The 11,915-nt window shown below is 56.3% G+C and overlaps 5 protein-coding genes and 1 non-coding gene across 6 annotated transcripts; 4 read left to right on the forward strand and 2 right to left on the reverse strand.

Moving 5' to 3' along the window:
* Positions 1-132: 132 nt before the first annotated feature.
* N657DRAFT_629943 (uncharacterized protein) lies at positions 133-1,305 on the reverse strand (the record flags this gene model as incomplete). Its single annotated transcript, XM_062790939.1, has 6 exons — positions 133-252; positions 327-420; positions 536-769; positions 821-1,016; positions 1,055-1,088; positions 1,186-1,305. 6 exons carry the CDS (start codon positions 1,303-1,305, stop codon positions 133-135), a joined length of 798 nt encoding a protein of 265 aa, XP_062652711.1.
* Positions 1,306-2,216: 911 nt separating this feature from the next.
* N657DRAFT_629944 (Ribophorin I) lies at positions 2,217-3,797 on the forward strand (the record flags this gene model as incomplete). Its single annotated transcript, XM_062790940.1, has 3 exons — positions 2,217-2,566; positions 2,616-3,467; positions 3,518-3,797. 3 exons carry the CDS (start codon positions 2,217-2,219, stop codon positions 3,795-3,797), a joined length of 1,482 nt encoding a protein of 493 aa, XP_062652712.1.
* A 182-nt stretch (positions 3,798-3,979) lies between these two features.
* On the forward strand, positions 3,980-4,053 carry N657DRAFT_t9. Its single transcript has one exon. It is a non-coding gene; the product is annotated as a tRNA-Val (tRNA).
* A 1,110-nt stretch (positions 4,054-5,163) lies between these two features.
* Positions 5,164-6,960, forward strand: N657DRAFT_639469 (uncharacterized protein). The gene is made up of 3 exons (XM_062791777.1): positions 5,164-5,535; positions 5,743-6,376; positions 6,478-6,960. Exons 1-3 carry the CDS (start codon positions 5,525-5,527, stop codon positions 6,859-6,861), a joined length of 1,029 nt encoding a protein of 342 aa, XP_062652713.1. The 5' UTR covers positions 5,164-5,524; the 3' UTR covers positions 6,862-6,960.
* Positions 6,904-10,389, reverse strand: N657DRAFT_586470 (MCM-domain-containing protein). The gene is made up of 3 exons (XM_062789802.1): positions 9,900-10,389; positions 7,703-9,849; positions 6,904-7,643 (listed from the first exon to the last, which is right to left on the reverse strand). Exons 1-3 carry the CDS (start codon positions 10,231-10,233, stop codon positions 7,062-7,064), a joined length of 3,063 nt encoding a protein of 1,020 aa, XP_062652714.1. The 5' UTR covers positions 10,234-10,389; the 3' UTR covers positions 6,904-7,061.
* Positions 10,390-10,657: 268 nt separating this feature from the next.
* On the forward strand, positions 10,658-11,500 carry N657DRAFT_608850 (snare-like protein; the record flags this gene model as incomplete). The annotated part of the gene is made up of 3 exons (XM_062790282.1): positions 10,658-10,697; positions 10,789-10,872; positions 10,933-11,500. 3 exons carry the CDS (start codon positions 10,658-10,660, stop codon positions 11,415-11,417), a joined length of 609 nt encoding a protein of 202 aa, XP_062652715.1. The 3' UTR covers positions 11,418-11,500.
* Positions 11,501-11,915: the final 415 nt, after the last annotated feature.

Genomic DNA, 11,915 nt, shown 5'->3' on the forward strand with positions numbered 1-11,915 from the left:
AGTACTCATGCGCACCAAGATCCATCCCTGACATACTCTTCGGTGAGCATGGTTTTCACCCTGGGTGGGAACTTCTCCCTAAGCCCTAGTCAGCACTGCGGTCGACATCTGCCATTGCACGGGGGCACGCCGTTACTCCTGGTACCAGTCCAAGTTTGTGACCATGGCAAACGGCCTCGCGATGTCGGCAATCACATCCATCACCGGGATGCCAGGGTAGACGAGGATGACCACACTCCCGTCATCCACGTGCTGCCACGCCCTCAATCATCCAATACTCTGCGATGCCCGCCTGCCCCAATACCTGTTCGTCAAGCGGCACATACTTGGGATCCTGCGCATAGCACTTCACTGTACCCGCTCCCTTGTGTTCCGCCTTCGCTTCTCAGCGAGGTCCCGCACTGCAAGGGGCAACGCATGCTGAGATATGTTTCGCAGGCACGTCTCTTCACAAGTCCAGGTGATGCTGCAGCATGCAAAGGCAACCATGTTGTGATGCAGTGGGCGGCCCCACTCAATTGATATCTGACCGAACCTTGGCGGATGCGGCGCTCTCCCCCAGTATTGCCGCCGCTGCTGGAACTCGTCCCGGATCGCAGAGTAGTCTGGCATGTCCCATGGACCAACTACCTTGTCGGTTTCAACCTCGTGGATCTTGGTGCGGTGAACAACATCGATAGCGAGATAGGCGCGCTCAGGGCTTGTCAATGACCGCTTCTTAACTGACGTGAGCTGGTCCAGATTGTAATACTCAAGGTAAGGATTTGTGCTGCCAGGGATGTGTTTGGGTGGCTAGTTTAGCTGTGAGGCAAGGATTTACATCTTGAGGTAATAGCCAGGCCATTCTGTCGTGTCCTCATCTCCAACGTAGTTGAAGAAACCCACAACTGTGCCATTGAGAGCCGTGAGCGATACCTCCTGATGAGAGTCACTGCTAGCTACCCAGCGGTCAAACTGCTCGGCGGCGTTCCGAAAGGCCTCCTTGGAAAGAAGGCTTCGCCCTTGTCGTATTTGGCCTGGATAAACTGACACGCTTCGGCCATGAATCGCTTACGTTCCGCCACGGTCATCCCGGGAGGGCCCAGTGGCTTCACCACCGTAGCATCAAATTAGATAGGTAAAGTCATGCCATTCTCGCACATGAACGGGGTATCAGGCAACGAAGACTCGTCCGAGAAATCCGACCCAGAGCTCTTCAAGGAAGAACCGGCCAGAGTGCACATATTGGTGAATCCTGAGATCGTGGATGGTTGTGAAGAATTGGGCGAGCAGCAGCAAGCTCTGGAAATTATACAATTCAACCATGGTTCGTTTGTTAGCACGGAACTTGAATCCACCATTGTTCTTTCACTTTCAAGCTCACTTCCTTATATCCTTTCTTCTTTTCCTCTTCCTATTCTTGCTTGTCTATATCTTACTCTTTTCTCTTTTCTTACTTTTTATCCTCATGGTCTATTTTTTTCTCCTCCTTCTTCATTCTTTTTTTACTTCCATGGGCTTTGTTTTTTTTTATTCATTTCCAGGAATCGGTAACACCTACCGGATATGTGCCACACTCACAAACAAATCAGGGCATGGCTAAAATTGTAGCTCAACAGGAAAGCATTAGGCAAACGGATTTAATAAGAGGAATAGCTACGTTAAAGCTAATCCTTGCAGTTTGTGGCAGTTGCAAGGAGGCGCATCAAATGAACCAGAGTGTCGTGAGTGCGCTGCGAGCCCGGTAGGTCAGGTTATGGCTTGGTTTGTTCACCCTTTAAGCACGGGAATGAATGTCTCTCTTCTATTTTTCTGGTATTACATCGACACGTAAGGGCACATGATCAAAATCATTTCTGCCTTGTACTCCCCGCTGTGCGTTTCCGTTGAGAGTCACCCCTTCCTTTTCATTCTTGAGTTCGAGTCTTGACAGGAGAAGGGACGTTCAGGAACACACCTTACTTATACCGGGCATCGCATTTAGGCAGTTGCAGGGATTGGTCAATTATGAGCCTCCCTCTCCGATAGCCCCACACTTTCGCAACCCAACAGGGGTGTTTCAGCAACGTAAGCTTTTGGCCGGCAGCTGTCGTCAGAAGGCCACGATGATTGTCCAAAACAGAAGCTAGGTCCAGTGCATCATTCGCGAAGCCCTCGCTTTCTCCTCTCCTACCCCCAGAAGCTTTCTTTGGTGGGCGCAAGAGGTTCATGAGGCTTTGGCCGTCCCCTTTCCCAATATGAAGACGTCAGCGGTCTTCTCTACCTTTCTCTCGCTGCTGTCGCTCGGTTCCGCAGCCAGCTCAGAAAGGAAGAGCAGCTCCACAAGCACCACGCTCCCGGCCACGTTCAAGCCGCCACAGGTTTTCAAGAACTCCAATCTCGTCCATGTGATCTCCGTCGAGAAGAACTACGTCAAAGAGAACATCAACGTTTTGATAGAAAATATCGACAAGACCGCGCAGGATGAATACTTTGTGCCATTCACGGCCGACCAGATGTCGCGCCTTGGAGGGGTCGAAGTGAAGGACCGCAAGGACAGCAGCGCTGGGCCATTCATCGCCGAGGCTGTCGAGTTTGACCAGGAGAGGTACGATGGGCCTTGAACGAGTCCGTCTTCAACTGGCTGACCGCTACAGCGATATCCAGTACCTCCGCATCCGGTTTCCCAAGCCCCTTGCGCCCGGCGCGTCGCAGACCCTCGGCATTACCTACTACCTCCTCAAGGCTTACAAGCCGCTCCCAGCCTCCATCAAGCAGGAGGAGCAGCAATACCTATTCTTCTCCTTCTCGGCGTACTGCCCCTCCGCGTACACGACGAGCAAGCAAAAGACCGAAGTCAAGTTCCCGACAAGCAACATCCCGGACTACACCAAGCTCCCGGGGAGCGGCGACGTGAAGGAGTTTCCGCAGAAGCAGGGCTCCAAGCTCACTTACGGCCCGTTCGACGAGAAGCCCGCGGGCGCCACACAGCCCGTCAGTGTGCGGTTCGAGTTCAACAAGCCGGTGACGCACGTGTCCCGCCTAGAGCGCGATATCGAGGTCAGTCATTGGGGCGGCAATGTCGCGTTTGAGGAGCGCTACACGCTGCACCACCGCGGCGCCAACCTGTCGGCCCTCTTCAACCGCGTCAAGTGGCAGCAGGCGCAGTACTACCAGCCCAACACCTTTGCGCTCAAGGAGATGAAGTTCCCCTTGCGGGTGGGCAGCGCCGACGCCTATTACACCGACGTCATTGGCAACGTCTCGACGTCCCGATTCCGGAGCAACAAGCGCGAGGCCCTGCTGGAGATCAAGCCGCGGTATCCCGTGTTTGGCGGGTGGAAGTACCCCTTTACCATCGGTTGGAATTCGGATGCCAAGAACTTTCTGAGGAAGACGGCCACTGGGGGGTTTGTCCTGAATGTCCCCTTCCTGGAAGGCCCGAGGCAGCAGGAGGGTGTCGAGTACGAGCAGGTTCAGGTCCGGGTGATTCTGCCCGAGGGTGCTGAGTACGTGCCCTTTACTTCCTCACCAACTTATATGGCTGACTTCTGTTCAGGAACGTAAAATATCACACCACGATACCGACTCAGTCCATTATCGAAGCGGGCGTTGAGATCCATAGAACCTACCTCGACACCCTGGGCCGGACGGCCCTGGTCATCAAGGCGCGGAATCTGCTAGACGACTTTAGGGGCCGCGAGTTGACCGTCACGTATGACTATCCGCTCATGGCGAGCCTGCGGAAGCCGCTGGTGATTTTTGGCAGCGCCATGGCTGTGTTTGTGGGTGCCTGGGTGGTGGGCAATCTGGAGCTTAAGTTTGCGACGAGGAAATAGACTGAGGTTTGGGAAAAATGGTAATATAAAATGGAATGTTTTTTTGTTGTAAGTGTCTAGTTTATGAGCTTTTCGTGTCGGTTTCATGCTTGGGGAATATGTGGTCGATCGTCGCTCTGCTTCCAGGTGGCCCTAGTAATTGTTCTTATAGGAGTAGCCCAAGTATACTTACAACAAACAAGGGTCCGATGGTGTAGTTGGTTATCACGTCAGTCTAACACACTGAAGGTCTCCAGTTCGAACCTGGATCGGATCAGATGCATGCATTCAGCTGAATTTGAGCTAAAGTATTTTGTCCTTTTTTTTGATCGCATTTCGGTTGATGCAGAGGTGAAACATGTCGTTGGCCTTGGTCATACCTTAGGGAATCTTCGAGCTTTGCTTTTCCTTAAAACATTCTTGGTTCTTACCCAGACAAGCCAAGATGTGGAGACATTCAGCCCTTCCAGACATCGTCAAGGTAGGAACTCGCATATTCAGGGCCCCATTCGTCCCTCATGCGTCAGACCTGCCGAGACTAGAAAAACAGGGCAGACGACCTGTTTTTGTCCTTCGAAACGCTGGCAGAGGCTCCGGATCGTCCGGGTGCAGTAGCATGTAACGTCAGCATAAATCCTGGAGAATGAGAGATCTCCCATCAGCCGGGGCATCATTTCAAACAATACCTTCAGGTTCCCTCTGGTTTGATCTCGCACTGCCTTACCATCTATCCCTCATCAGCACCTCATCTCTCACAGGAAAACGAACAAGATGTGCTTCGGAACAATGCCCACAGACAAATACTACTACCACGAGGAGGTCATCCCGGTACGGCCTCGCCATTATCATCATCACGCCCACCATCACTCGCCCCGCTCAAGCTACTCGAGCCACAGACACTACTCGCCGTGGCCGAGGGCGAGTGTGACAAGCTACAGGGCGAGCACGCCGGTTGCTTATAGCAGGCGATGAGACGGGGTTTCTGAGTTCGAAGGGCAGAGATTCATTAGGAGGCGGTGCCTGGATGTTTGTGGACGGCGACTGAACGTTCTGGAGTTTAAGGATAGTATCGGGATAGATGGCGGAATGGGGAATCTGGTTCTGGGCATCGCAAAGCATCTGGATTGTTTATGAATTACCTATGAGTTTCGGGTCTTTATTTTTGGGTTGAGTATAACGCATATCTTGTGTTGTACACAGCAGCCGCTTACCCACATTGTTGTTGCTTGGGACGGCTTCAATGGCTGAGGTTTGTTTGCCATTCAATTCTCCATGTGAAGGTGACGGAAGTGATATGACGTCACAGCCGCAGATGGCACACCACATCCCATGACGATGAGAGCTTCGGCCCAGAAAGCAACCCACCTCATTGGGGCAACATTGAGAAGGATGATTTTGTGGTTGAGTATAGTGCACTTCCACTCCTGAGAAATACAACAGCATCCTGGCTGAATCAGTGGCCCATCTTACATCTGGAAGCTCGTATTTGGCGTGTATGAAGTTGACCCGACAAGCTTCAAGTTCAAAGGCATAAGCAATTAGAGGGCCCATTTGAGCTGGGAAGCAGAGGCTTTCAGGATAACTTACTACCACTAGAAGCATCTGTCTCAGACTTGGTGTCACAGCATATCCAGCTCTTTCCAGACGACAAGAGCAGGAAGGAGTGGAACGATACAACCCGGTGCTTGCGCCTGCCCAACAACTCCCATCAGCATCGCAGAAAAACCTGGCCCGTGACAAACTCCGAGATGAACACCACGTAAGCCAACTTCAGAGTTCATCTAATTCAAACGTTCTTCAACCACCAGAGCACCATGTCCCGTAGAAGCAACGAAGGCAACCGTTTCTCACTCTCAGCCCAGTGGTAACCCTCCCACAAACAGAACCCTAGATCTTCCTTCCCGCCTTACCCACCCCCGAAACACTAACACGCAACAATACTAACTCCCTTTAACACATCGGCCAGGAACCGTGCTTTATCCCTCCGTTCCTCCAACCGCTCCTCCAACGGCACCACCGCATCCACGAACACCACCTCCAGCACCAACTCCCACCACCGCTACCGCTTCTCCCTCACCTCCCTCCGCGATAGGATGCCGCATTCCTCCTCAACCACCCACCAACCAACCCTCGCCAAGCGTCTCCACCGCCTCATCAAGTCCACCAACACGCTCATCGCCGCCCACTCGACGGCCGCGCGCGAGCGCCTCTCCATCGCGACACAGCTCTCGGAATGGGGCGAGACGACACACCCGCCCGCTCCTTCTCTAGGTGGTGGTGGTACAAGCACAAGTACCAACGACGGTGACGACGGGGCCATCTCCGACATAAGCGACAAGCTCGGCGTGCTGCTGTCGGAGCTGGGCGAGCAAGAGGAAGCGTACGCGCAGCGGCTTGAGGAGAGCAGGGCGGTCCTGAAAGTGATTCGCAACACGGAGCGGAGCGTGCAGCCGAGCCGGGAGGGCAAAGCCAGGATTGCCGGGGAGATTGTCAAGGTGAAAGGGAGGGAGCCGCAGAGCACGAGGCTGGTTACGCTGGAGCAGGAGTTGGTGAGGGCCGAGGCGGAGGGGTTGGTTGCGGAGGCGCAGTTGGGGAATGTGGTACGTCTTTCTTCCCGTGTCTGCTTCTTTCATTTTCGTTTGGGATCATAGCCGCCTCTTGTTGGTTGATGCTGGGTTTGGGGGTGACTGACGAGGAACAGACCCGGCAGAAGCTGAAGGAGGCGTACACAGCCGAGTTCCTCGCCACCATTGAGCGCGCCGAGAAGCAGGCCATCCTGGCGCGGCACGGGCTGCGGCTCCTACAGCTGCTGGATGACACGCCCGTGGTGCCGGGTGACGTGCGCCCGCCGTATGCGCATGCCTCACAGGCAAGGCAGATCCTGAACGATGCTGAGGACGACCTGCGGGAGTGGCGGTTGGATGGTGTGTTTGTCGGCGATGATAAGACCGTCGCCGTGAAGGGAACCGTGCCGGTGGCGCCGAAAATCGAGGAGAAGGGGAAGCAAAAGGAGAAGGTGAAGCAACAGGAGGTAGATAAGGGGAGCATTGCTGAGACGGATGGTGGTGTGAATGCCAGGATTTAAAAACGGTAATTGAATCAGGGTGAGCAGGTCGGCGTTTGGGAACCGGGTACCATCATCATTATACCTAGACTTGTAGTTACCATCGACCAGAAGCAAATGGGGTTATGCTTGACAATTCACTGTAAATGAGACGCCCTTGCTTGTAAACACAAACCGACCTTAACCATGCCTGACCCGATGACATATGTCCCAGTACACGCTTAAACAGTGGCTGTTACCCTCCTAACATTCCTCCTCGGGCCCTCTCCACTAATCATCACGGCGCCCTCCATCTCCAACGTCCTCATCACCTCGGCAAACTCGCTCGGCTCAACCGGCACTCCCGCCCCCTCCGCGAGTTTCCTCGCCACCTCAGAGAACCTCACCGCCTGCCCGCCCGCGGTCAACTCGTCCAGCAACCGCAAAACTGCATCCTTCATATCCGCCTTGCGCTTCCTCTCCGCGGCGCTCGTCCCCTCGGTCAACAAGCTCATGTCGATGCGGCCCTGGGCGTCGGTCGCGGCCGTCTTGAGCGCCGACTTGATCAGCCGCACGGCCTCCTGGACGTCGTCGCGCGTGACCGTCTTCGAAAGGCGCATCTTGGCGTGCGCCTCGGCCAGGCGGATCATAGACTCGAGCTGCCGCGTCGTGGCCGTAATGCGCTTCTCGGCGGCGCGCACGTCCTGGCCCAGCTTGCGCATCTCGACGTACGAGTCGACGAGCTCGCGGCCTGCTTCGGGGCTGATTTTCGGGTGGATGTTGGCGCGGGCGTACGAGATGTAGGAGGTCAGGAACTCAATGGGCTGGTAGTGCGCGTGAGTGTTGGGTGTGGTTGAGAAGTGCGGATGTGGGGTTTGCTTACCAAAATGTCGTTGCCGGTTTGGGCTGTCTCGGGCTTGTCTTCAAGGTACATGGACAGCAGATGGCGGGCCAGACGCTGATCTGTCCTCTCGTCAACCCGATCGAGGATGAGGTAGACCAGATCGAAACGGGACAGCAGGGTAGGCGGGAGGTCGATGTTCTGCGGCACCGACAGGTCCGGGTTGTACCGACTGCCGATTGGGTTAGCAGACGCCAGAATGCTTGTTCTGGCGTTGAGCGTCGTGATGATGCCCGCCTTAGCCACCGACACGGTCTGCTGCTCCATCACTTCGTGGAGGACCGACCGTGTCGACTCGTTCATCTTGTCAAACTCATCGATGCAGCACACGCCGCCGTCGGACAAGACGAGCGCACCCGACTCGAGAACCAGTTGCCGCGTCTCGGGGTCGCGAGTCACGTAGGCGGTCAGACCAACAGCCGAAGAGCCCTTGCCGCTGGTGTAGACGCCCCGCGGGGCAATCCTATGTACGTACGACAGGAGCTGCGACTTCGATGTAGACGGGTCACCGCAGAGCAGCACATTGATGTCTCCGCGGTACTTGGGGCTGGCCCCCTTCTCAAAGGTCTTATTGGTGCCACCAAAGAGCTGCAGGAGAATACCCTTTTTGACATCGTCCATCTCGTAGATTGAAGGAGCGAGCGACCGCGCGAGAAGCTCGTAGATGTCCTCTCGAGCCGCTGTCGCCTTGATCTTCTCCTCCTCAGCCGGGGTGACCTTCTTGATTTCGTCGAGGGTCTGGCCACTGACGTGCGCCTCCTCTTCCTCCGCAAGGTCGAGCGTAGAGGGGTCTGCGCCCATCCTCTTCCTGTCCACCTTTTGCACGTGAACAACGTCGACGTAGGTCTTGTGCACGCTCTTGACTGTCCTCATCCGTGGGTTCACACGCACTGGCGTCACCTTGTAGACGCCAGTGAGCTCGACCCGGTCGCCAGCCTTGCAGAAATCGACCAGCTCGTTGTAAACGCAGACAGACACCGAGTGGGGCGTCTGGCCAGGCGGGACGGCATCTGGGGTCTCCTGCAGCTTGATGACCTGCTTGTCTTCAAACTCGCAGCGGTTGTGGATGATCTGCATCGAGTTCTTTTGCTTGCAGCGGGCGCGGGGGCATTCCGTAGGCTCGCGGATCTTGCCGCGATCCAGGTCGACCGTGACGGAATGTCCGCAGACGCTGCATTTGAAAAAGGCCGTCTTCATGTCAGGGATGACTGGGGTCGCCCGGATGACGAGGCCCTTGATGGAGATGAGCTTGTCCATGTCAGACGGGTTGAGGTCCCGCAGATTGATCGTGTGGTCGAGGCCCCACGGGCGAACCAAGTACCGCTGCTTGGCGACTTGGTCCTCTAGCGTCAATTGCTCTCGCGGGGCAGGCCGGGGAGTGGACGGCTCTTCTGCCCGGTCTGAGCTGGGAAAAGCAAGCTCCGAGCTCTGGGAGGCCTGCGGCGCGCTGGGTCCAGAGGTGTTGTGGACGGCTGCCCTCTGGCTTGCCATCTCGGCTTGCGCGAGCTCGGTCATGCAGTCGTGAACGCATTGATCCATGACCGGGATGATTTCGGTCGGGTATGCCTGCGCCTGGTGCCACAGCTTGACGGTGCGCGGGTAGGCCTTGAGGTCGCGGAGGTCCAGGTACAGCTTGTTCGTGCCGAGTAGCAGCATAGTCTCCATGGCCTCCCAGTAGGGCTTTGAGTTGGCCTCGGGAATCCCGCTGGTCTCGGCTTCGGTGGCACCATCGGCCCACATGCGGTATTTCTTGGTGAAGTTCTTTAGGAAGTCCCGGAAAGAGGCGAACGAGTCCTCCAGCGAAACCGTGGTACCCCAGACGAGGCTTTGGCTCGGGCCACCGAGAGCGTCTGCCTCCGAGGTATGGGGGTTGTTGTTCGCAAAGGATGCGGCATCCGAGCCGAGGGCGGAGCCGTCCCGGACGACTCGGCCAGCATCGTCCAAGATGATGCGGCGGGGCATACGGGGTGTCCGGATGACATCAGAGTTGATATCTCCTCGATAGGACCTCAAGTTGGTAGCCCGCTGCGAGCTGACAAAGAGTGCGCTGCTGTCGCTGTGCAGGTCCGACTGCTGGGTGAGCTGGTGGCCGGGGCTGGAGCTGGGATCGTATCGGATCGGTGACGAATCTGCAAAATTAGTAAACCTGCCATTCTACAGGGCCGGGAAAGAGTTTCACCTCCAATGAGTGCGCCGCGTGCACGGGGTGTCCGGTCACCGGCACTCTGGGTCTCTGTCTGCTGGCGCAAGGGCGAGCTAGGGGCAGCCCGGTGGGTGCTCTGACTGTTGCTCATCTGGCGCAGGGGGGAGGAGGCCCTGTTGGCGCCAGGAGCGGGCGACGAAGACTGGTAGAAGAGAGGGCTGGAAGCCAGCTGCGAAGATCTTGTCTGACGGGGTGTCTTCTCTGCAGCGTTGGACGGGCCGGGCGCGGGGCTGCTCCGTTGCTGGGAGCTGCGCGTCGCCCGACCAGGCGTCGCAGAACTGCGTGTTGATCGGTTTGCCGGCGACGACATGTTCTACTGCTCTCTCTGAACTGCGCAGGGTTCGAGGTGTTTGATGTTGGGAACGCGGGGGGAGGCTGGTGCTAGTGTTGATGACGGGAAACGAGGAAGTAGGAGATGGGACTTTCAGGGCAATGCCAGACAGGGAAAAAAGGGAGGACGCGAAAGATCGCGTTTACACCCACTTTACGCGCCGTCGGGGTCACAGCCCATTAAAACCCCTGTAAATACGTACCGGTAAATGTGGGGCGCTTAAGGTCAAGCCACATAACAGCGACACCCCACAAACTCCAGCGCTGCAGAGCACTAACCAGCCAGACAACCATAGCAAAGCGAACCACGATACCCGGCCGAGACTGCGCCAACCGAGACGGCGACCGAGTTCGCGAATATCTTGGACAAGGTGGAAAGCTAAAATAAAAGAAACGCCGCCACGATGTCGCCAGGAATGTCGCTGTATAGCGTCAACGCTATCTGTATGTCCAGCTCAAAGGGCCACCACCAAGCCGCACTTTGCGACGACAGCTCCAGTTAGCCGGCGAACCCATTAGAGCTGACATCGACCAGTAATCCTCTCGAGCGAGGACGGGTCGCGGATATTCACAAAGTACTACACCCCGCCACACCAGGCGGCAGCCCCAGGCGGAGCTGGTATGGCCTTCCCTCACCAGTTGGACGTCCCGAGCGAAGACTCATCGTTGACTCTCGCAGCCCCTGCCAGCACCTCCCAGAACCCGTACCCCGACAAGACCTCCCAGACCCGTTTCGAGAAGGCGCTGCTCCAAAAGACGGCCAAGCAGACGGGCGACATCCTGCTCTTTGACAACAGGATCGTGCTGTACAAGATGGAGTCGGACGTGGCGCTGTACGTGGTCGGCAGCCTCGAGGATAACGAGATTATGCTGTACAACGTGCTGTTGGCCCTGCGCGACAGCTTGCACTTGCTGTTCAAGCAGTCGGTTGACAAGCGGACCATCATCGAGAACTACGACCTGGTGTCCCTGGCCGTCGACGAAATCTGCGACGACGGTGTCGTGCTCGAGACGGACCCGACCATTATTGTGCAGCGGTGCAGCAAGGCGCCGTCACAGGACGTCAACCTCAGCCGGATCGATCCGTTCAGCGAGCAGGGCGTCAACAACCTGGCGCAACTAGGCAAGGCGAAGCTGACGGACTGGTTGAGACAGGGGTTGTAGGCAATGGGAGAGTTTATGGTTTGAGGTTAGATCCTGGTTTGGTTGTGAAAAGGTTGGTAGTTTCACGCATCATCTGGTAGCGGAACTGGTCACATGAATACATGTCTCCTGGGAGACGTCTAATGCATTGCGTCTATCTACGTTCTAATTTCTGAAGCCGCCTTCCTAAGCCTGTTCATGACCGCGGCCGCGATATCGTCCCCGTCGCTAACCCCTTCCACGAAAATGACGTCGGCCCCGAGCCTATCCAACTCCCTGAGCGCGGCAAACAAGCCGTGAGCCACGCCCTTCACGTCCCCGCCCAAATCAACATCTAACAACCGCCCCCTTTCCGTCGTTCTAACCTCCCCCAAGAACTCGCTCTCAATAACAGCAAAGCCAGTTTCCTCCCCTTCCCCATCCACGCGCACAGGCTTCCCTATGCTCGGGAACCCCAAACCCCCCGCAAAACTCCATCCCCCAGTCCTGATAAGCCCCACCGTCTTTCCATCTCCCAAC

This window comes from Parathielavia appendiculata (assembly GCF_033297405.1).
Source record: "Parathielavia appendiculata strain CBS 731.68 unplaced genomic scaffold N657scaffold_1, whole genome shotgun sequence".
NCBI classification, from domain to species: Eukaryota; Fungi; Ascomycota; class Sordariomycetes; order Sordariales; family Chaetomiaceae; genus Parathielavia; species Parathielavia appendiculata.

Excerpts from the sequence above, each read along its gene's own strand:
- N657DRAFT_586470 (XM_062789802.1), bottom strand. The coding sequence starts at position 10,233 with ATGTCGTCGCCGGCAAACCGATCAACACGCAGTTCTGCGACGCCTGGT. Across the intron at positions 9,850-9,899 it reads ACGCGGCGCACTCATTGGAG|ATTCGTCACCGATCCGATAC; the intron begins GTGAAACTCTTT and ends CTAATTTTGCAG. Across the intron at positions 7,644-7,702 it reads AAACCGGCAACGACATTTTG|CCCATTGAGTTCCTGACCTC; the intron begins GTAAGCAAACCC and ends GCGCACTACCAG.
- N657DRAFT_639469 (XM_062791777.1), top strand. Across the intron at positions 6,377-6,477 it reads AGGCGCAGTTGGGGAATGTG|ACCCGGCAGAAGCTGAAGGA; the intron begins GTACGTCTTTCT and ends GACGAGGAACAG.